We start from the raw sequence: 27913 nt of genomic DNA, 5'->3' as shown, positions 1-27913 counted from the left end.
CATCGCCTGGGTAACGTCCTAGACTAAAAGGCCAGCGGGCCAAAGTCAGAAGTGTTTGTAGAAATGCAGGTAGGAGACAAACACTTTTGTGTGGAAAACTGAGCTAGTCACTACCTAGAGAAACCATTATTATCCAGAGCAGGTTACAGACACTGCAGTTGTCATGGATGCCTAATTACCAAAGTGAGAACCATAATGAATCACTGTCGTAACCCAACAGATTTGAAGTAACTTTCTATTTTCAAAATAAATCAGTTGTTTAGAGGGGGAATAAGGAAAATACCTCATGTACTATTTTTAAAGTTATCTTTGATGTTCTTTCTTTGCATTACTTACTTACTGTAAGATGTGGTGGAAGGTAACCAAATAGTTATGACAGAAAGTTTCCTTAAGATTTCTGACAGTAAGAGAGGGGAAAATGTATAAGCAGACTAAAGATGTAAGAGACTTAACAATTTCAAATGTTCCATTTACACCCTAATTGAGACATGCATGTAAAAAAAAAAAAAAAACTTGTTGGGACTTCAGCAATTTAACAGTAGATATTTAATAATAAATTATTTTGTAAGGTGTGATGTGAGTATATGGTGCTTATGTTAAATTTAGATGATTTGCTATGACTGAGGTTTGTTTCAAAATAATCAGGGAGGTGGATGAGAATATAGATGAAATAAGATTGCTTTATATATGGGAAATTTTCTGTAGTCTGTTTGCAAATTTTCACATAATGAAAAATGTACAAATTATTTTGACTTTAAATATATTTATTTAAAAAAAAGATTTTATTTACTTTTAGAGAGAGAGGGAGGGAGAGTGGGAAAACATCACTGTGTGGCTGCCTCTCACGTGCTCCCCACTGGGGACCCGGCTCACAACCCCAGGCATGTGCCCTGACTGGGAATTGAACGGGCAAGGCTTTGGTTTGCAGGCTGGTCGGTGCTCAATCCACTGGGTCGTACCAGCCAGGGATAAATACATATGCTTAATTACTGAAAAGCATCTCCTATAATTCGCCTGTGGTGATTTCTATGCAAAAGTTGGCAAGGCTGGCTCCAGACCCTGGCAAAATGAAATTTGGAGCCTCTGTGATTTTTTGTGTTTGAAAAACTAGCTACAAATAATATAAAGATTAAAAAAATTCTTTTAAGTAACTTAAGTTCCAAACACATTCCACCTTTTAAAGAAAATGTGCTTATACATCCTTTAACCCAATTTTGAAATTAATGTATACTTCATACCTCAAACCTTGCATGACTACATGTTCTAATAGAGCAGAAATGTGATCACCGATTAGAGAGACAGCGTATTTCAGTCCGGAAATAACGAGTGTTGGAACTACGACACGTTTGACACTGTAAGTCATTTCTAACTACACAGAAAAGATGCCGATGTAATGTTTGCTTTTAGTTTATTAATTTATTTTGAAGGAATCGTTGACTTTCCGAATATGTAGTTTGGAGGTACGATGCATGCATAGCCTTTTAAAATACCTTTGTACAACTTCACTTCAAAATAATTTGATTCACAGCATACACAGAAATCTAAGAGACATGGTATTTACAAGATTTAGTAGGTTCTTGCTGTTTTAATGAAGAAACTGATCAATTCTTTTACAGTAGGGAAACATGGACATGGGGTGTCATAAGTATTGTTCAGTCTCACTTTTCATGGCTTTAAAAATTAAAATTGAGTCATTCTATTATCTCTGAGTGCCCATGCCATGCAAAATCTACTTGTTTTAAATATTCGGGGATGCACATACTACAGGAAAAAATGTATGTCTGGTGAATGTGAAAATGTCATCACAATTAACTTTTACAATAAGAAAATACTGCTAATTCTTTCAGAAACATACAGTAGTGGCGCAACAGACAGTGCCCAATTTATTGTTTGCTTTTAAAGTAACATTTCAATTATCATTTTTTCCTTCTCTACAGATATACATACACACACTGTAACATGAAGTCATTCAAAGTCTGCGCAATGACTACAATATTAAAATAAATCAATATTAACTATAAGGGGACATCTTCACATTCCAGGATACATTGTTGATATTTTCAAAGAACAATCTCCCTATACCTTATATTCTTTTTGTTTATACCATCAGACATTACAATTACCTTGAAAAATACTATATAAAACTTGAGTTGCCACAGAAAGTTGGATACGAACCCTAGAGAACTGGGACAAAGCGATGACAAAATTTAAGCAAATAATTAAAAAGTACTAAAATTGAGACCAGCTCCTTAAAAGTTATTAAATTGCTCATCACACATCCCATTTCTTTCAGGGAAATAAACAAATTAGCAACACTTTCCCCAACATCATTAATCTGCTCTAAAACTACTTTTTTTTTTTTTTTTTTTAACAACGCATTTCTGTTTCTTTAAAACTCCCTGCCTCTACCCTCTCCCAAATAAGGTCGTTATCAATTTGCAACATTTACAACGCCTAGAAAGTTTCTGGGTCCTCTATTACCTCTATAAACTTTTAAGACCTCCACAACTTAGGAGGCAATGTACTTTAACAAAATGGTAAATGTGCTTTCTACAAACCCAGTTTACAAAAGTGAAATAATTTCAAATGTGTAGTTAGGTCTGTGTGTTAGGAACAAAACTTTTAAGAGAAACAAGAAGTGCACCAATCGATCCGAAGAGCACAGGCTCCCCTCAGCGGGCAGGCGCCAGCCAGTCCGTGCGCTGCCGTTCACATGCCGGTCGTGCGCAGGGCAGTCTGACTAGGAGATCCTTTTGAAAAGGCACCTTGAAAGTTGACCTAATTCTTCAAACTGGTCACAGGCAAGAAGTAGTGGATAGATGGGACGCGGTGAAATGTATCAGATGTATCTGTGTCAAATGATTTTGCTTAGTTCAAAAATGGAATACAGCCTCTGTTGGTGTATGAAATTGTGCACAATCAGGAATGAACACGGATGAAAAAACCTCCTGAAAATCAATCTGACGTCGCATACACCACCCTCTACCACTGTCAGACAGACTGGTGGCTCAGTTTTCCTGGCAGGTGAAAACAATGATTGACTAGATATGCCACCAAAGGGCTGGAACCATGCATCTACTGGATGATAGCAGCTTGTAACTTGGATGTAGGTTCATGCAATAGTTTTAAAGTCATCTACGAGGTTTTAATAAAGCATCAAACTGTTTTCATACATGCTTTCATTTTCAATTGACTGCCAAGTTAATGACTGCCACCTCAGCAGATCACTAAGAATACTGGTAAACCTTCAGCTAGAACACCAAGCTGTATATGTATTCCCCCAACTAAATTGTTACTGAAGACCAAATGGGGTCCACCAACCCCGGAAGAGACATGAAACGGTACAAAGGCAAAGGCACTGGCCTATTACAGAACGATAGGACGGGAGAGACTGTTATCAGAGACTGACAGTTACCAGTGTCACAAGTCTTTCAAGAACGCTGTTTTCAGGTCAATGCTTTTACGTCCATCTGCTTTCTCACCATTATTTTCACAGTTCTGCCACAGCTGTTGTATGAGATGTTTATCAGTGTAATTACATGGCCACACTTTGGAGTGTGGAAGTATGATTTTGATGGAAGACTATGATGCACTGTCATGCCTTTGGTTTTGTTATGCTATCAAGTGCAGCTTATTTTTCCAGATCTGCCAGAGTTTACTGCCAAATTCTAATAGAGTAACAGCTTGGTGGGTGTGTGTGTGTGGAGCAGGGGGAGTGAGTATTCCCTAAAGTCATAACCACAGGTTTAAAAATCCTTAAGGATTAGAAAACCTACCCATTTTATTGCTCTTTATATTTACCCCCCAAAAAAGATTCCAAAATCCAATTCTCAATGGTAGAGACCTTCATGAAATGTCTTAATAATTTTCCAGTGGTGCATTCTAGTGAATCACACAGTTTTCTATCTCTTCAGTTATGCACATCCAAAAGTTCTAGTTTCATAAATAAGGAGTGCTTCAGTATCATGTGAACTATTTGAACAAACTCAGTGTTATTTTCTGAACACGGTATGTTAAATTTGAAAAGCTCTCAGTTTCAAAGTCCTACGTATTCACCTTTTTCTGAATCCTGTTTCTTGACTGGCTTTCTCTTCCTTCCCAAGTGTGCAATTTTATGACATTGGCCAACTGTAACTGCCCTCACTGATTTATTAATGTATGTGCAAATAAATATTTATTGAATATTGATTTTCTTTCAGCTAAGTTAGGATTATGGCACAAAGTATTATCTGTGCTGTAAACATCATGAATTCCTCACAAAACTGAAAGCGGGGGGGACGGGACGGAGGCCCTGTGCACTGCAAATATTTCTTGTAGAGAACCACAGCTGAGACCAAGATTTCCAAATGGATTTTGGAATGGCTTTACATTTGGCATACATTCACTGTGCTACTGGCAAAGCACAGTTTTATGAGAAGGTCATTCATAAAATCATACTTTGTAAGGACTTGTTATTTTGAAAACCAGTGACCTAATAAAAGCATGCAATAACTTAAAAAAAATCTATTTACGTGGTGTAATTAGGTCTTAGTTACCAGTGTTGATATAGCTTGCTGAATCATCGTACAAGCAAAAGGTATCTCATCACCTCTGATTGTACTTCCGACAAAGGGCACGCAATATGCCTAATTCCTGACTACTACAAATCACATTTTAAAGCATCTTGTTTGTGTGTTGGAAATTACCTCTGAAAAAAGCAGCAATTACAAATACTCTTATTATTTTGCCACCCACCCCCACCCCCAATCGTATTCTGAGTGCTTTTTCCTGTCCTTCCCTTCAGTAGGAAGCAACAGGAAAAAGCACGGGAGCCTTGGTTTTCCAGAGAGCTGTGACCGGGGAAGTCTGCTCTGGGGATTCACAGCTTGTCTGCAGAAACTGTAACATGTCATACCGTGATTCAAAGTTCTAGTTTATAAAATAAGGGCCACTCAGCAGTAACTTGAATAAATGGGATTCCACAGAAGAGTTCTTGACTTCTCTGTGTACATTCTTTCAGGAGTGAATCCTTCCCCAGTTTCAAGTATCCCTTTCTGTGTCTCTGTAATGAGTTAAGAAAGGGGGAAAAAAACCCTCCCGCATTTTGTTGTAGTGAGCACAGGCGGCTACGGCGCCACTCTCCTCCCCCTATGTAATCTGAAATGGAAAGGCTGGACAGACGAAGATTCCCACGGTTTCCTTTTCTTCTAACTGGCGCTCAGCTGCACTGTCAGCGTGGTGCAGACCGTCCGGGACTCAGGTGTACCGGGGCATCTCGCACTGCTCGCAGCGATTCAGCGCGGGGTGGTTCAGGAAGGTGCAGCTGTCGCAATTCCAAGGTGCCCCTTCGTAGTCTTCATCTCGGGATTGTGTCCGAGAACTCAGTTTGGAGCCGGGTAGATGCTCTGAGGGAAGTTAGGATGAAAACAGAGAAGACAATGACTTTTTTTCCAAGTAGAATCCAAACTAAAATGAAAAACTATCCCCCCTCCCCCCACCCCCAAAAACCCCCAAGGGAGGTAGCTTCACATCTTACCTAGTGTGAAAGCCAGTTAGCATATGCAGCCACTGGAAACGCATTACCAAAGAAGAAGTTTACGATATATAACTGACTTTGTTCTAAACAATTTACTTCTTTGCTGTAAGACCGAAGTCCAGCATGGATTAAGATTACCTTCCTAGCTCATTATCCACAGACAGTGGGGTAGTTATCCCAGCCAAATGAAAAAATGGAATGTTTCACAGCATGTCCCATCTTTAGCCCTCTGTGAACCCCCGCCCCCCCCCCCCCCCACACTAGCCACGCTGCATTAACCCTCTGATTGAAGGTGCACCTTCCAGGGGACCTGCAGCCTCACAGCAGGCCTGTGTCCAATAATAACGGCAGTAAGAGTTCACAACAGCGTTTTCCCCCTAGTATGGTGAAAAGTGAAAGATAAAGACCGTGCAGTTGGTTTTTCATTAAGCTAAACTGATACAATATAAACGATGACCCTTTATTCTCAGATCCTTTCCTACCTATTAGGTTTTTTTTTTTTAATGTCTATTTTTAAAATGTCTATACCTGGCATCCTTATGTTGGTGCTTGGGATTTGATGTTTGAAATTTTTGAAACTTACAGTATTCCTAGGTCCTCATTCTCTCTGGACTTGTGCTCAAAAAAAAGATCTTTGCTTCTAGAGTCCAATCTGTAAATCCTCCCTTTCAGGAACAGTCCCTACTGGAAGTGGGGTCAGGAACAGAGGCTAACAGAGGCTAAAGATCAGCGGGTGGAATTTACCCTGGAATCTGGAGCAAGGTCAGGGAGTCTGAAAATTCACCAATAAAACACAGGAAAATCCTCACTGTCTACTGGAAATGATCTAAGGTAAGCAGCCTTCTTAAGCAGGTAATAAAAGAAACTGAGATCCGGGGAAGTTTTAATCAGTGACCATTTGGGGGTGAAGCATATCTTCCATGGAAGTTAATGAGCTGACTGTGGTTTACCAATCTGTCTTCAATGATGAGTGGCTGGTGTGAACATTCACCAAGGGGTTAAGAGAACTGGGTGTTAAACCCTGAACGTCACCACAAGCTTAAGGCTTGGACTCAATCAGGAGGTGATTTCAGCCTCACGATAGAAGAGAAAACCACTGGCTTCTCCAGCCTATTCCTGTGACTATAAAAAGGATACAGTCCTGTTCTTCTGGAATTATCACCCTTTAGTAGTTTTCTTTTTTTGTCTCATGGAGGAATAAAAAGCACATTGCCAAAGCCTTCTGTTAGAGGAAAAATGTTCTAAATGCCGTTCATTTCCAGAAAAGATCCTCTCGCATATAGTGATCTCTACCATTTAATGAAACAAAATGCCCTGAAAACTGAACATTTATAATGTATTTATCACAGAGTGAGAAAATCTAAGATGTTTAACCCTTAAACTGTTACATTCCATGTTGGTATGCTAACTCTAAATGTAGCTTCAATTTTAGATGGTAGTAGTGCAAATGTTTAGTGTGAAAAAGTTTGTCAAATTCCTCTTTTCTCTAAGCTACATAAACCTAACTAATCCAGGATACCTGGGGACTCTTTTCACTATTTAGTACAAGGGAGGAAAATTTTTCTCTGAGTTCTTAGCTGAGACCCTCTCGATATAAAAGACAGATTAACAGAAGAAAAAAAAAAACCCAAGTTTAATAACACGTATACCTCACAGATACATGGGAGAGACCCAGGAAAACTGAGTAACTGCCCAAGATGGCCCAAACCACCAATGTAATTAACACCTCCAGCTAAAGACAAAGAGATATTGGGGGCGGGAAAGCCGGTAGTGGAAGATGTAACTACCGAAAGCACAGTAAACAAGGGTACGGTCTGTTATGCAGATTTAAGTAGCTGTCTTTCTCCACCGCTAACATTCTCTTGAGATGGAGTCACCGGAGACACCCTTACAAATGGAGATTGCCTTTGTAAATGTAAATGTCCCTTACAAAAGGGTAACTTCTGTTTTCAGAATTTCTCTTGCACCTGCAGTTTCTCAAAATAACCCTAATGCCGGAGGCATGCTTTGGGGTGGTGTATTTGCTACCCTCCAGTAACCTAACAATTTAATTTGGAAAAAGAAATCACTGTGAAGTTAACTTCTCAAAAAATATATTTAAAAGTCACCTAATTTAGAATTATTGTTGGTCCTAAAAAAAGACACTGCTCATTTCATCATAAGGAAGTACTGTTTAAATAGAAGCATCTAAAACCCAAAATACATTTTAGATGTCTATTTTCATTTGACTTACAGGTATGAAATCTTTATGGAATAGTTTACAAGTTAAGACATTTCAGGCCTCATGGAAAATAAAAACAAAACAATGAGAATATTTATACACAATGAAAACTGAAGTAAATAGGTTTTCCTTTAATAGGCTGAAGTTCCATAAAATGACCATCCTCACAAATAGCACTTATCAATTTAATCAATATTGTTTGTATTATATAGTAATTAGCACGCAGAAGATAAAATGCTCAGAAAGGATGCAACTAAAATTTACAAAAATTCTAAGTATCTTTTACAGTTTCAAAGACAGCTATTATTTTTCCAGTGAGGGAAATAGGCCAATGGGTAAAGAATAATTGTTTTGTTTTGCTTTTCTTTTTTAACTACATGAAGTATAATGTAGTTTCATGCTTAGTTTGTTGTAAACCTAATATAATATTAAGAAAGATCAAGTAGAATAATTGTAAAATCTCAAACATGTACAATATTTTTACTGACGCACAGGATAAAGTGCAACAAGCATTATAAAACTTCAGTGAGAAGTTATGAAATAACATCTTTCAAGTTATGTTTACTTGGCCTTGCTTTCTAGATACCATTACCTTAGAGCAACCTGTCCAATGTGGAGACTACTTGAAATGTGGCCACTCTGAACTGAGATGCACACTGTAAGTGTAAAATATATACTAGGTTTTGAAGACTTAGCATGGAAAAAAAAAAAAAAGAATGTTAGTCCTGACAAGTGTGACTCAGTTGGTCAGGTGTCGTCCTCCAAAGCCAAAGGTCATCAGTTTGATTCATGGGATTCGTGGTTGGGGCACATGCCTGCGTTGTGGTTTGGTCCCTGGTCGGGCACGTACAGAGGGCAACCGATCCATGTTTCTCTCCCTTTCTCCCTCCCTTCCCCTCTCTCTAAGAATAAATAGAATAAATCTTAAAGAAAACAAGAATGTAAAATACCTCACTAATAATTTATATTGATTTCATATTGAAATGATAACACGTTGATAATCTTAAAATATATTAAGATTAATTTCCCTTGTTTACTTTTTAAATGTATTTCCCAGAATATTTTAAATTATGTGTCTGGCTAACATTTCTATTGGACAGCTCAGTCTTAAGACATTCACTAGAGACAGTATTTTTTAAAGTAAAAAAAAAAAGTTGGCCTTTACTTATGATAACTCTACACGGGTTATATGACACATGCCTTTGGACATTTTGCACAAACTCTGAACACACAAGTACAAACCATCTGCAGCTGCTGCCTGGATGTCATGGACGTCAGCCTGTACTTTAGAGGTCACGCTAATTCTTCGGGCTTTCCTCTCAATTGTGCAGGGGTCTGATGAATCTGCATGAGAAAAAGGGAAGCCAGGAAGCAGGGATCAAGCCATTCATTTAGAAGAGTTGAAAGGCGCACGGTTGAGTGTATACCTCCCTTCTATTAGCTCATGTTACCTTTAATACTTTGAGGGCAAGTGCCTACACAGACAGCAGTGGCTCTTACCACTTTTTCCATCCTCTCCAAATACATGGAATAAATACCTTATTTCACCAGTTTCCCACTTTCTCGTGGGTTAGGGGTACAAACAGTGATTAAATGTCAAAGTGAAAGCCATATTTGGGGTATTATACTTCAGCAATTTCCTGATTATGCAATGGGTTGAAATTGCCCATATAAGGCTAACCAAAGAACCCATTACAATAATAACATTAAACTACAGCACTTTATAATTAAAGGATAATAGCAGCACTTGAAAAACCAGAACCAATTCAAAATAATACTACGTACTGACAATACATGCTCCCCAATCATTTCATAAATTCCAATTACCTACGTGTGCAAGAGCTCAGTAAATACTCTCCAACACGGACTGCAGGCATCCCAATATATTGTGTCTGTTAACTAATAGGCCATTTGTAAGCAGTCCTTTGTATTAAATAAAAATGAGAAATGGCAGACTTCACATTATTTGCCCTTAAGAAACAAAAACAGAGTTTGCACTTTCTACCCAGTTCTTAGCCCATAAGCAGTTGCCATACTAGTTAGTACAGCCGGCCTTCGGAGACCGGTGCTGCAGAGTCCTGAGGGTGGGGCTTAGGCCCCAAAAGCACTCCATTATCATAAGGTAAAAAGCTCTACTTCTTAGATTTGTAAAGCACTTTATAGCATCACATACCTCCTTTCTCACCGACCCTTACTTAGCTTGCGCATCTTACAGCAGCGATCACTGGTCACCTCTCTGGCGCACAGACTGGGGATTTCTGAGGAGCTTACCTGTGCACTGTATTGCTTAAGCACATAATCCAGTGCGAATTTCTGCCCCCCTTTCTACTTCTCATTCTCTATCTTTAATTATCACACTTACTATTCAATCAGATGAACGTCTATATTCCACCTGGCCTTGTACATAATTATAACAACACCAAGACATTTATTCTAATAAAACAATTCTACCCATCATTTTAGTTGCTTTTTAAATTTAAACAGTATGCAAGATGACTTAGATCAAACTAGATAAAGGCCAATTTAGTTTTTAAAAATTTATACTTTATCCTTTTTAAAGATTTATTGTTTTAGAGAGAGGTGAAGTGAGGAAGAGGACGGAGAGAAACATCAATCAGTTATCTCTTGCAGGCCCCCAACTGGGGACCTGGCCCACAACCCAGGCATGTGCCCTGACCAGGAATCAAACTGGGGACCTTTCAAGTTCCCAGGCAGCCAAATTTGACTTCGCAGAGAAAACCAAATAGCCAACTAAATCTGTTATGAAAAGGCTTCCTAAGGAATGACAGAATTCACATTGATGTTTCTCTCCCTCCCTTCCCTCTAAAAATAAAATAAGATCTAAAACATAAAAGAATTATAGAATTTAACCAAGTTCTATTTATAAATTTTAATAGAAAAAGGTGAAAGGTTTAAAAACTAGAGGGTATATAACAGCACCATTTTATACTCTCACCAATAGTGTATATTATTATATAATTAAAACTCAATGAGATTGCTAAGTAGAGATCCATTTATAGTGAAGATGTTACTTCAGATGGCCTTCTAGGCTTTCAATTAAAACTATATTGTAGAGCACAGACTGCTTGCGTAGGACTCACGTCTTCCCTCTGTGGCATCAAACATCTATCTACATAATCCATCTGCGTATTTAAGAAAATTGATGGTAATTGGAATCCCATTACAACAAACTCTAAATGACTATCCAATATCAGTTTTAGAAAGAGCCTTTTTAGTGTAGAAGTACTTGTCGGGAGCTAGATGAAACTTGATATTAATGGCATATTAATGCAAGCCCTGCAATTCCTAGCTGAGACTCAACTCAAACACATGGTACTGCTCTCAAAGACAGAAGGCAGAATGACATTATCTGCAAAAATTCTATCACCACTGCTAGAACACTGACTTATATGGGCTCTCTACTTCAAAGTTTTCCTTGTATTTTCTTTGTGAATGTTTGAGGTAAAACTTATACAATAAAATACAGAAACCTTAAGTTTACTATGATGAGTTTTAACAAACGCATCTGGATAATCCAAATCCCTACCAAGATTTAGACTACTACTATCGGCCCAGAAAATCTCCCCAGTCCTTTTCTCAGTTAATCTCCAAGCACAGTTCTGATATATATGTTTTATTACCATAAATTAATTTAGCTTGTTCTATCTGGAATTTCATATAAACAGAATCATATAGTATGTATTTGTATTTGATTTCTTTCACTTAGCATTATGTCGAGATTCATGTATCAGTAACTTAGTTTTGTGCTGAGTATTACTCCATGGTGTGACTGTATCAATTCGTTTATCCATTCATCTTTTGATGGACACTTGGTTTGTTTCCAGTTTTTGGTTATTGTGAATAAAAATGGTATGAAACTTCTAAAAAACCAAGTCATTTTGTAAACATATGCTTTAGATTATCTCGTATAAATTTTTAGAAGTAGAATTATTGATGGGCTGTAGGGCAGGTGAATGGTTTTACGACAAAACCGCCAAAACGTTTTCCAAAATTTGGGATTTTAGCCATTCCGGGGGGTGAGAGGTGGCATGTCGGGATTTTAATGTGCATTCCCTACTCTCTTCTCAAGTTGAGTTTTTCCGTGTGCACATCGGCCACTTCTACATATATTCCTTTGTGAAGCGTCTGCTCAAATGTTTTGCCCCTTTTTGTAATTGGGCTTTTTATTATTGTCATAGTTCTTTATATATTCTTGATACCGGTTCTGTACCAGACCCATTTTGCAAATATTTTCTCCCAGTTTGTGGCTTGCCTCAGTAGTGTCTCTTGAGAAGCAGAAGGCTTCAATGCTTCCTGTGTCCGGTCGGAAAATCTCTACCTACGTCTGAGTTGCAAAGATACTCTACATTTTATTCTGGAAGCGTTATAGTTCAGCTCTAACCCTGAGGTGTGTAGGAACTATCTCAAATTTTTGTGTCCAGTATGACGTAAGGATTAAACTTTGGTTTTTTCCCCACATGGATATCCAGTTCTTCCAGCACAGGTTATTGAAAAGACTTTTCCTTTTCCATTAGTTGCTTAGGTGCTTTTGTCAAAAATTTAATGACAGTGTGAGGGTCTACACCTGGATGCTCTATTCTGTTGCAATTATCCATTTTTTTATGCCTATGCTAGTGCAGCTTTATAGTTAAGTCCTGAAGTTGTTTAGCATAAGACTTCCAACTTCGCTCTTCTTTACTAACATTGTTTTCAATGTCCTAAGTCTTTGGCATTTCCACGTGAATTTTAGAACTGGTTTACTAACTTCTACCAAAACAAGACAAAGGCCTAGTGGAGTTATAATCAGTATTGCATTATATCTACAAAACCAACATGGGAGGAATAGTTATCTTAACAATATTCATTTAATCATGAATATGGTATATTACTCTATTTAGGTCTTCAATTTCCTTTTGGCAGTGTTTATAGTTGCCATGGTACATATCCTGGATTAAATTTATTCAGTTGGTGTTACTGATGGTATTGTGAATATATATCAGCAAACCACTGGAAAATGAAATGAAAAAGATAAAAATATGTATTTTGTATACTGACCTCACCTCCCAAGACCCTGTTAAATTCATTTATGAGTTCTAATAGTTGTTTTTCAGTACCCTTAGGTATTCTTTGCAAATAATCATGTGTCCTGCAGTTGCTGCTGAACTGCCAGATGCCTTTCTGTCAGCTGATTCTAGTGAAATGACCGTGCACTTTTTCTCCTTTACTTTAATGTTACATTCCTGAGCTAAACCCAACTTGGTCATGCTGTATTATCTTTTTTATATATTATAAATATTTAATGAAGGCTTTTTTGCTTTTATGTACATCAGTGATATTGATCTATAATTTTGTTTTCTTTTGGAGGCAGTAGGTAGGTAATGTCTTTATCGAGTTTTGGAATCAGGGTTCTGCCAGCTCCACTAAAAAAAAAAAAAAAAAAAAAAAAAAGGAAAGCTTTCCTTCCTCCTTTATTTTCTCAAAGAGTTTATGGAAGACTGGTATTATCTCATCCTTAAATGTTTGATAGTCTGGAGTTCTCTTCGTGGGAAAATTTTTGATAACAGATTCAATATCTTATACATGTATTAATGTATAAGCTATTAATACTTCTATTTCATCTTGTTTTCAGTTTTGTCGGTTACATTTTTCAAGGAGTGTGTCAATTTCATCTAAAGTGTCGAGCTTATTGGCATAAAAGCGTCCATCATACTCCCTTATTATTTTAATGGGTAACCCATTATGGTTATGGTAATTTGTTTTCCTAATCAGTTGACTTTAGAACTTTCTGATTTTGTTTCTTTCAGAGGTCAAACTTTTGGCTTTGTTATTTCTGTTTTCTATCTTATTGGCTAGTCTTATCTCTCCTAGTTTCTTGAGGTGGAATATTAGATCAGTGATGTTAGATCTTTTTTTTTTAATTTTTAAAAAAACTTTATTTATTTATTTTCAGAGAGAGGGGAAGGGAAAGAGAAAGAGAGGGAGCGAAACATGAATGTGTGGTTGCCTCTCATGTGCCCACAAATGGTGACCCAGCCTGCAATCCAGGCATGTGCCCTGACTTGGAATTGGATCAGTGACCCTTTGATTCAGAGGCCTGTGCTCAATCCACTGAGCTATACCAACCAGGGCTGATGTTAGATCTTCTTGTCTTATACTACTAGCATTTAAAACTATAAATTTCCTTCTAAGCACTACTTTAACACCTGCCCAAAGAGGTCTAGCTTTGTCCCTGGCTCCCCGGAGATAAACTCTAAAATCTTGAAGATTCCCAAGTGATAGAAGCCTCTCTGTTATTTATGGTGGGCCGTCCAGACCATACCTGAGAATATATGCTAATGAGGTGGCTCAAGGTGTATATATCGTCCACCATTTCCTGCCAACTTGGTCTTCCGTTCCCAGAGAACAACTTTTCAATGCACTCCCTTAAACAGGGTGATTCCTCCATGACAGCCCTTGAATCAATTAACTTAAGTTTATCTATTGGATAAACTTTATCCAGTATCTATCTAAAGGATTATCAGTAAGTAACCCTCCCTTAGTAGACACTGAGGCAAAATCAAGTTTACAGATTCATATGTTAGCCCTGGCTGGTGTGGTTCAGTGCATTGAGTACCGGCCTGCAAACTGAACAGGCATTGGTTCGATTCCCGGTCAGAGCACAGGCTTAGGTTGCAGGCAACTGATTAATGTTTCTCTCCTTCTCTTCCCCTGTCTCTAAAAATAAATAAAAATTTTTTTTTTTTAAAGAAAGTGATCAATGGTATGTAACCCAGTGACTTTCAACTTGAAGCTGTATATAATGTTGCCATAGTGCGAAATCTGATGCTTGGCAGTCAACCACTAAAATTCTTCTTTGCGCCCTTCTTAGAAATTAGTAGGCTATTTTAAATGCACATCAGATGAAATATCCATGGTAGTAATAAACAGTAAGAAGAACAGATACCGTGTTGCAACTTATAAGTGAAATACTTAAAAACACTCTGTACTGAGCTTTAAAATAAATATTTAAGTAATTTAGGTCAGGTAATGTTATTTAGACAGAATTTACACATTCTCTGATTAATAATAATTCTGGTCAGATTTTAAAATGTAAGGGTAAAAGTAAGACATTCCAAAAAAAATGTCTTCATGATCATTCTATTTTGAGTTGCTTAAAGCCTTAAGGATTAAGATCTGAAATGCATACTTTAGCTCAGTCTTGAGAATTATATTTATAAAATAACATGGGCCATTAACAAGAATAGGGCAGAAAACCTGGCTGGTGTGGCTCAGGGACTGAGTGTCGGCCTGAGAACCAAAGGGTCAGTGGTTCAATTCCCAGTCTAGGCACAAGTATATGGGTTGCAGGCCAGGTCCCCAGTAGGGGACACGTGAGAGGCAACCACACATGGATGTTTCTCTCCCTCTCTTTCTCCCTCCCTTCTCTCTCTAAACATAAATAAATAAAATCTTTAAAAAAAAAATAATGGGGCAGAAAAAGTTTAAATTCAATGGCTGATTTAATTCAAAATAATGGGGCAGAAAAAGTTTAAATTCAATGACTGATTTAATTCAAAATAGTTTAAGATAATAAAATGCCAATTAAACATTTGATACATAAAAATTATAAGAGATTTGATATCTTTAATATTACATGAAAATAAAATGATTTAACAGTTACCCAAAAGCAATCTCTCCAAATCTTGGATTTGTGTAGGTAAGGTCTGTTGTGCTCGCCTGCTGAGTGCACAAGGAGGCTTCTGTGGCCTGTTAAATAATCTCAGATCTACTCAAATCAAACTTTCCATTCTAACACAAGACCTTTACAATTCTCATTATTTAGTAGGAACTATCTTTTAGGATTATAGTTTCTACAGTGCTGGGTAAATTTTAACTATATAATATAATATAATATAATATAATATAATATGGTCAACTTAAAAAATATCCTATTCAATAATCTTTGACAATAATTCTAGGAGTTAATTAATAAATTAATAAAGTTTGGGGACATTTTATTATTGCCATGAACAAGTTAATGAATATCTCTAATGGAAATTTTTTCAGCAGTAAATGTGAACTCCCAAAGAATTTTCATATTTATTTGTATGATGTTTGTGACATTTCGCTACTCACCTTTCTTAGATGGCTTGGGTGGTACCACTGGGCCAGGTTCGATGTTGTCATAAAAATTATTCATGGCTTTCGGGTCAAAGTTTCCTATAAAAAAAATAAAATCACCAGGCATTTAGGGTTATTTCTCTAGTTACTTGAATTTTTTGTTATAGATATTAAACTTGTAAGAAGGGAAAACTGTTCTCTAGGGTTTCAGAACTCATTATATTACCCTACTCACTTGCCACTGAAATTATTTTATCATTGTGAGAAAAGACCCAAGCAAACTAACACATCAGTGTCTCTCTAGTGTCCGCCTACAGGAATGTGTTTCTTACTGTGAAGCTAGTCTCTTTCGGCAGAATTAAGCATGTCGGCACATTTAGGGAGGTAAATGAAGGTGAGAAATGAAAGGATGGTTGAACTGTTTTCTCTTTCTGTTTGTTTTGATTTTAGTGAACAAACCTTAAGATTTAAACAGTGAAAGCTCAATTCCATCTCTTTCTTAATTTACCTATTAATAATATTTAATCTATTGTAAATTCAACTATTAAAGATCCCAAATATGTACATTTACAGATTTTTCAAGTGTTGGTATCAGCAGGTCATGGATACCTATCTTCAAAAAAAAAAAAAAGAATGTTAAATGTCGCCTACAGATTTATTGATGATAAAAGATGATACAGTGCCAATTTGAGGATAACAGAACAGTCCCTGAGAATTTTGTCTTGCCACAAAATTTTCTCCTCCTTACTAGATCAGGGAGTGAACATTTTTAGTGTCTACTTCAGCCCCATCTCCTGCCAGGACTCCTCCAAGGTCAGTTTTGATCCAGGGCCAGCTTTTGGTCCTACCTCCACTTCTGTGAACCTAGCACCGCAATCTCCTCATTCTGCACAACGCTAATTAAGCTTTATAACTGTACCCATGCTTATTGCCAGAGGATGGTATATGGCATTGATGAAGTTCAAATATATTGGATCTCTTGATTTCTAGACCTACTTTTTTCCCAGCAAAATTTTTCCTCACCAAAAGACAATAAAGCTGCTTTTCAGCAAATCATACACTGATTTGCATCTAATCTAAATGTCCCCCAAATGTCTACATTCTTTCTCTCACCTAAAAGTTTAGATTGGAAATTTATATATATAAAATTCGCCCAGAGCATGGAAGAGTAGAGATTTAGAAATGCTTAAGCACCAAAAAGAGCTCTTTGTTGTCCAATGGAGACCAAAAACACAGCTCTTCACTTATAAAATCTTAATAGTGGTTTCCCTTGCACGTCCTACTACAAATGCTTTTATCCATTTGTGTATGCTACTTTAAGATATTTTCTGAAAATAATTCCTATGGCTGCTCATGAAAGCCACAATGCTATTTGGTATATTAATTAGATCTTTATATGTTTTAAGATACTTCATATGTATTTCTTCAATTACTTAAGTTACAGCTGATGTTCCAATTTCTAGATCCCATTAGGTTACTATAAATACCCTAACCAAATGTTTGTTTGCTTTGCTTCAAAGAACACAAAAGCAAAAAAAAAAAAAAATTCAATGCTGTCTTCTAATAGAGTAGCAATAGTTTATATAACCACTACATTATGCATAGTAACGCTTTCATTGCTTAAAGCTACTAGGCTGTAGAGTAACTAGGCCTCTGAAAATAACTGTAAGGGCACCTAACTAGATCCTTCAACTTTCCCATTCAAACTTACTTGTATTCAGACAGTTCCATGGCCTTTAGGTTTCCCTGCTTCTACTATTTAACCTTGCCTAAAAAATGGCAATGGAGTAATTTTATGTATACCTCTTAAAATACAGTAGAAGCTCTCTTAGCAGCCATAATTAAGAACAGTAAGGTGGGGCTGACTAAAACATGGAATTGTTAAGAAAAATTACATGTAACTTTAATGTAGCAAAATATATAAATATGGCAATATTTTAATGTTGGACCAAGACCTTTTCTTTACCCATCTGTTCAGTGGAGGTTCTATATCGTCTTATATAAACTACACCCGTGCTGAGCTAAAGTGTGGTGGGCAGACTTTTTCTACAAAGTGAGATGATAAACACCTTAGGCACTGTGGACCTGTAATACCGTCACTGTTGCAAAGCCCTCAACTGCGCCACTGAAGCGCAAAAGCAGTCCAGGGCAATATGCAAAGAAATGGAATGGCTATGTTCTATTAAAACTATTTTGAAAAACAGGCAGCAGGCTACTTTGCTGAACCCTGATCTTTATTTTCACTTCTTCAGGATGGAGCAAGAAAGGCACTCTAAGATCATTTAATTTGACGACAGAAACCTCTTAGATGTTTAATTTCCCCCTTAACCCTTTACAGTAGCTTTCACCCATTATCTAATGCACAGTCCCTATTTGATTTGCCTTTGGGTCTTTAAAAGGGTTTTGCCTTTGATTTTTATAGGAAAAGCAGCTTTTCCTGACTTCCATCATTTTAATAACTAGCACGAAAGGGCACAGCTGAGTCTTGGTAAGCGGACAGTTCCAATCGTACACAGACATGCCAGCATGTGGCTTCCGGGCAGGGCCCTGCAGTGGCTGTGGGCTCTGTCAGTATAGTTTGCAGAGGAAGTGAAGAACATCTCTACCCTGGTGAGCTACGTAAATGAAAGTCAGTTAAGAGAGCTTCTACTGTAGTATCCTTCTATAAGAAAGCCAAAAAAAGAAAAAGAAAAACAAACAAAAAACTCCTGAAAACTCTAAGGTATAGTTCCATGTTTTTATGTAATATAAAATAAAAAATCGCCATATGGAATTTTCTTTAAAACCAGAAATCTGATATTCTGATTTGGGATCCCTATTTTTCCAAGTATTTTAGATGACTCACATAAAATGGACCTACTAAGTTTTAGAATTAAAACCTGTAATTTATAGTAAACGACTGAAAGAGGATAAATGCAGAGTAACAACACAGAACGGACTTAATGGTGAAATCACCAAAGTAAAACTTACTTTTTGAACCGCACTCTGACCTCCAGCCATGGGGTGGAGGGATCTGTTTACCAGGACTGTAATCTTATAATGGATAAAAACTGTCTCTTAAGTCTACAAAACCAAAATGATTGCTATTTAAGCAGCTTAAAATACCACACTATTACTTATGGTTTACCAAATAATCAATTCTATACCTCTAGATTGAAGGAGGTCAACTTCTTTCAGTGTACAGTCAACATTTATCTGGAGTTGTCTGTTCATGCTTCTCAATCTTGTCATTTCCTCAGGCTAGTAAGAAAGGACCCAAAATAGCAATTGTGGGAAAGTCATTATCAAGCCCAACATTTAAGAACTGCTATTCATGTTTAATCGTTCTGATTGGTTATTACCAAGAATATGGCCTTAGTCCATAACAGGGCATGTTTAAGAAGTCCTATGTGTTATATTTTTCAAGGAATAGTCAGGTACAATGGGGACATCAGTACGGCCACATATAAACAAAATCTGCACATAACGTGGTGGGCTAAAATACTAGACTGTTCTAGCACACAAAATACTACCACTTTAATCAGAGCACTGAGAATATTTTATTTCTATGTTTTCATGACAAGGGAAACTAACAAGTATGAACCTTGAAAGCAAGCAACATCCATTATTTTAGTCTTGTCCAGGATGGTGAGAATTACAACCGTACTAATTTTAATTAACACTTACTGAGTGGCAGACACTGTGTTCACCAAAATTCTCTCATTCTTTCCTTAAAACACTCTTTCAAGGTTAAGTACTAATATCACTCACAATTTATACATGAGGAAGCTGAGGCACAGAGGTTATGTAATTTCCCCAAGGTTATAAAAGAGATAGAATTTGTATTTAAGTCTTCTATACATATAACCAATTAATCTAATACATGAAAATTTCAGGAACAAATGGATTCCATTCTTCTTCCAACTTTGTTTCCTTCTGCCTGGACCTTTCCAGCCCAGCCTACTTGTTAGGCCTTTAGGGGGGCATACATAAGACACTGAAATGTGAAGAGAGCCCTATTCAGTTAAACAAAGCTTTTTGGAAGCCTTTATTTCCCCTTACATCCTGAATCCCTTTATTATTTTACATATATGTACAGGAAAAAAGTTAGGGCTTAGGCTCCAGAGGTGTGAGTACTGACGCTTTCAGCACAGCCTAGATATTGACTCAGTTTCTAAGGTGATTTTACAAAGTAAAAGATAAACACCTGCTATGACAGGAAGACAAAATAAAATCCCATTCTGTTAAAAACATGTAGTTTGCTAAAAACCAAATACTATGCTATTGTAAGAGTGAAGAAAAATGAGCAAAAAGGGTTATTTTAATTCACTGCAATGCAAGATCTTATGCTGTTAGGAGGTACTACTAGAATAATTGGGAAGGCCCACTAAATTAGCAGCTATCAAAAGTTTAAAATAAGGCCTTGATTGGTGTGGCTCAGTGGGTTGGGTGTCATCCTACAAAGCGAAGGTCTCTTGTTTGAATCCGGTCAGGGCACACGCCTAGGCTGCAGGCCAGGTTCCTTGGTTGGCGGTGTGCAAGAGGCAGCTGATCCATGTTTCTCTCCCTCCCTTTCTCCCCCCCTTTCTGAAAATAAAATCTTTTTTAAAAAAGCTTAAAGTAAGTGCTATAGCAGGCAAAACAGAGTAAGAGCTATAATCCCTAAGAATGCCAGGAGAACATAAAAGTCATTTAGAAATATTTATTAGGGGTTGCTTTTCTCTTCTTATTCCCATGGGTAAACCATGTGACATTAACACGTAATACCCTGTCTACCAGGCAATATTAAGACTTTAGCTAAAGCAATTGTTCAAGGATGCCAAAGACTAATGCTGTCTTACTAGGATTTGTGAAAGAACCTATTTTCTTTGTAGAATCCTATCGGCAAAGTCAAGCACCTGAAGAAGCTGATCATTCCTATATGTTGGGGGCAGGGTGGGAATGTCTCAGCCACGGCAGCCCTGAATAGTGAAGTTCTATAAGTAAGTATGAAAATATTACAATACTGTACATTTGCTTATAACAACAATTCCCAAAGACAGTAGAACCAGTGGAACTCACTGATCTAACAGTTTCCTTTGCAAGACTCCTGTGTCCTTTTTCATAGCTTTTGACTGAGCGGAAAAGTTGTTTCTGCAAGTTACTACCATTTATAAAAAAATAGTTTTTCATGGAGAAGGGGTTTCCAGAGTGGCTGTGTGTAACTGACAGTTGTTTGTAAATGACCAGGATGTTTATATCTGTTATTGCAAAGTGAAAAATTCTAAACTTTTTTTTAAAAGGTGACAAAAATACCTTGAGTCAACTATTCCAGCACTTTTGAGAAGCTGTGTCACAGAGACCAAGGCTGAAGACCGAGGATGGTCTTTAGTGGCTTGGCCCCAATTATGCAGTTGGGACTAAGTGGTGGGTTAATCCAAAAACGCAATTAATCAGAACAAGATGAATGGGAGGAAAAACTTTGGGGGTGGGGTAATAGGCAGCTCTCTGCCTATTAAAAGTCTATGTATCCTTAACTTTCCCCCTCCTCCATGAAATTGTCTCATCTTTGAACCCTACCAGCAGAAAACTAACATTTCTGTCTCCGAACTCTGAAGGCATCTAATAGCACTACCATTCAGTTGGCTGGCACTTCTGGTTTATTGCCTTACATTTTCTTCTTTCTCTCTCTCTCTCTCTCTCTCTCTCTCTCTCTCTCTCTCTCTCTCTCACTCACACACACACACACACACACACACACACACACACACACACACACACACACACACACACACACACACAGGTTCCTAGAAAGAGATGACATCTCCCATGGCATTTATACAATGCTTGGCAAATAGTAGACTGAGAAATATGGTGGTGATGCACCTTGTACTTCCGCCCTCCTTAGTTCCTCTAAGTTTCTGCAACTGTACACAAGCTGTGGTCACAAATATGCACTCCAGTCTCATTAGGCACACTTCTAACCGATTTTTCACACACTGCTTTAAAAGAAATGAGTGTTTGATAATCTGAAGGTAGCAATATGTGCTCATTACCAAAAGAGTCCATTCTCTATTGCATAATCTACAGGAGTGGGACAATGATAAATCAGGATAGCCACTTTAATGAGCAGCTACAACACACCAGACACTTTACATACAATACACTGTCTCTTGATCTTGACCAAAATATTAAAATGAGCTTGTTATATTCCTTTTTTTAGTAAGGGAAAATCAACTGCAGAGAAGTCAGACATAACCGGTCAGTGTTCTGGCTCCAGAGCCTATGGGCACTCTTTCAACTACGTCATGGTGCCTCAAATGAGCCTCGATGAACAAAAAGGGATTTCTGACAAATCCTTTGTTTTCTGATTAATATCCTACATATAATATACCCTTGTGGTGTGCATGTTCCTAAACTTAAAAGGAAATAATTTTTACAAAATGCTTCAGATTTGTGTATGTATCTTAAGCAGATTTTTCTAGTATCCTGCGACCAACCTTTAACTTATATGAATACTTACAATTTGTTGGGCATTATATATTGTTTAATGTGTTATTTAATCCTAACAAAAATCCCATGAGATGGGTACTCACATATATTATAGATAAGAAAACAAGCATAGAGAAGGTTTCTTATCCAAGGACATACGAGTGACATGAGATCAGCAAAAGAAGGGTTTGAATTCACACCTGAATCAAGAGGTCACTGTCTTAACCATATTGTCCCTCAGCCATGAACTCCAGGAGTCCCCATTTTACTCAAGGCCTGGCAGCAGAAACATGTGGGAAGCACACACTCAAATTTCTCACTTCTTAAATATTATCACCCACATGAGCAATCAATTTTTGAAGCTGGATGATGGCTACATGGGAGTTCATTATACTATTCTGTCTATTTTATTTATCTTTGAAATTCTCTTAATAAAAGGTTTAAAATAAATTAGAGCCCAGAACAGCAGTTTCATCGACTTCGCTCTTTTTCTTTTTCTAAGGAAGTCTCATCAATAAAAGCTCTCAAGTAAAACATGGGTTTTGTGAAACACTAACTAACCTACACTACAGTACATTGGACAATTCTCTACTTCCAACAACAAAGAGCCAATAGGCTTTATTTAGCAGGGATTATCACATGGGAACAGGCTGCTAATCAACGCTTATATGGTTATGTCAGAGAAAATAACTTATATGCTAAGAAAATTTGTTTCTGCCATACAAGTACCCAAAGGACTCCAAGTGTCCAACCACCACAGGTAGTTTCCCATATGAGTTACATTCTTCAGTATCTCCCCTTATCAGAGGATTCAATAAAGATTTCAAGTGAGCCCTGCAGGTGTGGCTCAGTGGATTGAGCATCAGCTTGCAAACTGAGAGAGTGCCATTCGATTCCCCATCAGGGCACATTCCTAGATTGTGGACCAGGTCCCTGGTTGGGCGTGTGGAACAGGCAACCAATTGATGTTTCCCTTCCCCTCTCCCTAAAAATTAAAAAAAAATTTTTTTTTCTAACTTAAAGAGAAATTAAAAAAGATTTCAAGTGAGAAAAAATGAGGCAGAAATACCATTTTTCCAAGTGTTTTCAGTATTAGGAAAAAATTCACTAAATTATCTTTTCAAAAACATCCACTGGTTTCCCATGATCAGCAGAATAAAGGTCAAACACCTGAACTTAAGTGTTCAAGGTCTAAGCCCCATTCCACCCATGCACATTAATCAGAAATCTCTGCTTAAGAGAGGGAACTGTAGTTGCTGCCTGCTGAAAGTCTGTCTTGACTTCAAGTGTTCATGTTCTTTTCTAAAATGCCTTCTCCTTTCCTCTACAGATACAGCAATAGTATACTGTTCAGGGCAGTGGTTCCTTACCCTTTTTTCCTTCAATCTAATAATAACCTTATGAAAATCAAATGAAAACTGTGGACCTGCTTCCCATACAAATATACATATGAAACTGCACATAATCTCAGGCACTCACAGATCTCCTTTGAAGCCATGAAACCCAGTTAAAAACTTTTCTATTGGGCCACAGCTGCAGACATACTATCTGCAGGAGGCCTGATATGTGCTGCCTTCTCTAAGCTTGTAAACTTTGAGAGAGAGAGGTCACTCTTAGTTTGGAGAGGGTAGGAAATGAGGAATGGCTCTGGAAAAGGCAGAGATCGAGTTGAGCCCTGAAGAACAGACAGGATGTGTACGTGCAGAGCTTTAGAATGGCATTTCAGCAGGAATGTGAGACAGCAGAGAACTGCACTGATGTAAACAAACTAATTGGCATATGAGTTCCCTTATCACTAACTGAGCATACCGAGGGCTTACCCCACTGTATTATCTGTTGATGGATCTACGGGACGTCTCCCACTAAGAACCTAGCACTGGACCACATTCACTGTAAAATCCACTCGTTGACTGAATAAATGTTAAAAGGCAAAATGATAGGTGGTTGGATCAGAGAAAGTTTTTGATGTCTCAAGATTTTAAAGACTTGTTTCAAAATTTTCAGAATTGTTCAAGATCTTTATTAAATATTAATGAACATGTTAAAATATATTATCCAAATCTTTTCATTAGAGCAGTTCCTGTTAGGACCGTTGTCAATACTGTTATCTTAGTTTCTACAATTATTTACACCTAACAAAAGTGCTCTGCCTTAAAATAGTCCATAGTCAACACTCCCAAAATTCATATTAATCTCATTGTAGTTCATGTGAATTAACATACTTAGAAAAATAATTTTTAAATGTTTGCAAAAATATATGTAATATGCTTAGGAGAATACATGAATACATGAGAACAATTTATAAAAGATTTGCCTGGGGTGAACTTTTCATTTCTATTTTGACAAAGCAATTTATTGTAAATGAGATCTATACCTTGATTATAATTATCAGCATGTGAAACTATCAATGGGCCTCTGGAATTCATACATGTGAAAAAACAAAGCATGCAATTATTTTGACGAGAACTACTGAAGGCAAAAGTCCTTCATCCACCGTATAAAAACAAAAACACTGCCAGAAACAGAACACCTTCCTATCAATACATCCCAACAGATCACTTACCGTTGGAATCGGAGTGGTGCAGCTGACCCTTCTGAGCCGTCTCTGCATCAGGTCATGCTCCATACTGTTAACTTCAGCCTTCAATCGCTCTAGCTCCTCTTTCTCAAGTTTCAATTGCTTTGCTAACCTCTCCATCCTTGCTCGCTGATGTAACAGCAAGGCTATATAGCATTACAGATAAAGTCATTGCAGAGAATAACATTGAACGAGTAACCAGGAAATTTCTATATGCATTGCTAATGTATAAAATACCTGTAAGAAACCCTGTCATTCAACTTGAGTTGGCATTCATTTTCGTGTCTCTCTAATGCTATTCTGCCTCAATATCTGTTTTAACTTAGCTCGTACTGTATTTTTCGAATTATAAGATGCACGGGACCATAAGACACGCCTAGGTTTTAGAGGAGGAAAATAAGGGAAAACAAACAAACAAACAAACCCCGCTCCGCCCTCCCCACCCCTGCAAACCAGGTAAGCTACATTCGGAGTATAAGACGCACCCCCATTTTCCTCCCAAATTTGGGGGGAAAGTGCATCTTACAGTCTGAAAAATACAGTAACTGTTGCCAAGATGACATCATCTGTATGTTGTGCTTGTTGTGCCCTCCTTAGTTTCCCTAACATTCTCTTTAACTGCCTTTTTTAAACAGGCTCAAAACCAGGCATACTGAATTACAATCGATTACTTTCCTTATATACTAAAAGAACACTAAACTCTCAGATGTCTTGAAACGATCTCGATTCTCCTTTATATTTAGTTAGGTCTATTTTTAACTAATCTAACAATGTTCATTACCAACCCAACTTCTTATAAATATCATTGCATCCTTCAAGCCATCCTCTTTGAGACAAGATTCAAATACTTTCACCTTGGTCGACTTTAGTCCAACCTCTATGCATCTCTTTTTCCCACTCCGTAGTTTGTATTTATGACAGTATCAATTTCACTTATCTACATTTTTCTCCCGATGGCTGTTCTTCCTAAGAAAATTGTCAATATAGGTAACTATTACATGCCTACATTTTCATATTTTAAAAGAAGCTCTGTAGATGATTCTCAAGCACTAACCCTATTCTTAATAGCAATGCTATTGGCCAATATTTAATAAATACTATTACGAAACATTTAACTGAAACTAAATAGCTAATACAAATGATTTCACTTTGAATAGGAAATTGCCATCCCACCACAAAGATTAAATTTCACAAAAGGGCTTTAATTACCTTGTGTATAGGCATAATCATCTGATCCAGAACTAGAACTCCTGTGATATTTATGGCTTCCCTTTTCTCCCGCAGAGCCTGGTATCACTGAAATGGGCTGAATAGGTTCTGGGGCTGCAGAATGTTCTTCTTGGTCCACTAAATTTAAAAGATTTTCAGTCGTTGCTCGGCCTACAGTAATTTTGAAAACTGTAGTCGGGTTTGGTATCACCCGAGGAGATGGTGATAGAGCACATGAAGGTCCAGGTGGCTGTGTATATGTAATATACACAGGGTTAACACTAAATGGAGGTTTTGGTTGACTGGCTATCCCTCTTGAAGGAGAACTTGAAGGTGGAGTGGTGGCTGTGTACAGTGAGTGCTGATTCCGTGGAGACGGCTGGTTACTGATAGGTGAAGTACTCCTTTGAGAGGGTTCAACTGTAATTTCTATCTTCTTCATGGATCCTTTGGGTAAGCTAGATGGTGTGTATGGGAGATAAGCTACTGAATGGTTTCCCTGTTTGTGATAGCTAGGAGGTCCTTGTTGATACAGATGGGGTGGAGTAGTTGAAGGACTAGGTGGCATGAAGATGTGGGAACTCGGGTGGCCCAACTGGGGAGGCTGCACTTGATGCTGTGGAGAGCTGAAGGGTGAAGGACACTGAGAAGGAGGTGGCGAATGGTAAGGAGGTTGAGGGATCTGTTGCTGTTTGGGAGAATACTGAGAAGGCTGATAGTTCTGTTGATGTGGATAAACAGGTAAAGGACGTTGGCTATAATGAGACACTGGGCCCTGTGGTGAAGACTGCCACGGCGTACTTTGAGGAGTCTGTCTTCCTGATGAACTCTGAGATGTCTGTCTAATATAAATAGAACCAGGAGACCCATAGAGATTGCTTGGAATTTGTGGAAGAATTTGTAAAGCTCTTGGTACAGTCTGTCCAGAAGGGAGGTTTTGGGATACTGTAACAGTAATTGGATTTGTACTATACCGAGGTATGTGCATGTATGAAGGAGGTGGCGGTGGTGAAGGCCCTTGCATAGCAGATGGAGTCATTCCTGTTTGCATGGAAGATGGCTGTTGAGGTGGCTGTGAAGGAGTAGCTGCACTTCTGTTCTGTTCATTCATAAAAAATGGATTGTAGCTGGGAGTAGCAGCCACAAGAGCTGGAGCCGAGTGTGGTTCCTGAACTAAACATATCAGCTGTTTACCTGCTGCATGCTGTGGATCAATGTGTCCATCACTTGAGCTATGTACCAGTGTTCGACCACCATTAAGTTGGGCTCCATCTCCTGGGTGGTAGCTACCAGGAGAATGGATGCCCAAGTTAATATGCAAAAGGTGATTTCTATTCATCCTGTTGTCATCTGGACTATGGTATTCCATATATAAGTATTTGCTACTCTCCTGGGAAAGGGCTCGGCAACAGGCTTCAAGATTGTTGTTATTCTAGGGGAGAAAAATGGTAAAAGTAACATTGGCAAGATTAACAAATCCTAATAGCGGAAGGCAAGCTTTTGCCAGAGAGTTATGCATATATGACTGTCACAGAATAAGCAGAGAACAATATTTTAAGCACAAAAAGCTTCATGGTCATCTATCCTGAAAAGGAGATCTCGAACGATTCATATTATTTTACAGACATTTAGATCACATAACTAGGACTACCGCTACTGCTACTGCTACAGAAATATAAAGTACCTACTAATGAACATTGTGACTCAAGCCCAACTTTTCTGACTCCAAATCCAGGCCTCATTTTATACTTGCTGCATCTCAACAAATTAAAATGCTGGGCTAATCTTGGATTCACCATAATTGCTGCAATATACAAGTATAAGTAATAGCCATCATTAA

The 27913-nt window shown here is 37.7% G+C and overlaps 1 protein-coding gene across 4 annotated transcripts in view; it reads right to left on the bottom strand.

Annotated features, from left to right (window-relative positions):
• Nucleotides 1-1871: 1871 nt before the first annotated feature.
• Nucleotides 1872-27913, bottom strand: part of TAB3 (TGF-beta activated kinase 1 (MAP3K7) binding protein 3) — a 60006-nt gene continuing 33964 nt past the window's right edge. For 3 of the 4 annotated variants that reach the window (XM_053917244.2, XM_053917245.2, XM_024557551.4), the window contains 6 exons: nt 26074-27505; nt 24850-25010; nt 18983-19076; nt 15852-15935; nt 8979-9080; nt 1872-5384 (listed from right to left, as the gene is read on the bottom strand). In XM_053917244.2, coding sequence (XP_053773219.1) covers nt 5236-5384; nt 8979-9080; nt 15852-15935; nt 18983-19076; nt 24850-25010; nt 26074-27505 — 2022 coding nt within the window. In that variant the 3' untranslated portion in view covers nt 1872-5235. Of the gene's footprint in view, nt 5385-8978; nt 9081-15851; nt 15936-18982; nt 19077-24849; nt 25011-26073; nt 27506-27913 lie in introns of those variants that run through there. The other variant, XR_008425992.1, reaches the window with a different exon arrangement.

The sequence above is a fragment of the Desmodus rotundus genome, chromosome X, assembly GCF_022682495.2.
Source record: "Desmodus rotundus isolate HL8 chromosome X, HLdesRot8A.1, whole genome shotgun sequence".
In the NCBI taxonomy this organism is placed as follows: domain Eukaryota; kingdom Metazoa; phylum Chordata; class Mammalia; order Chiroptera; family Phyllostomidae; genus Desmodus; species Desmodus rotundus.
Note: the sequence above shows the minus strand (reverse complement) of the source record. Positions and strands in the feature narration are given on the sequence as shown.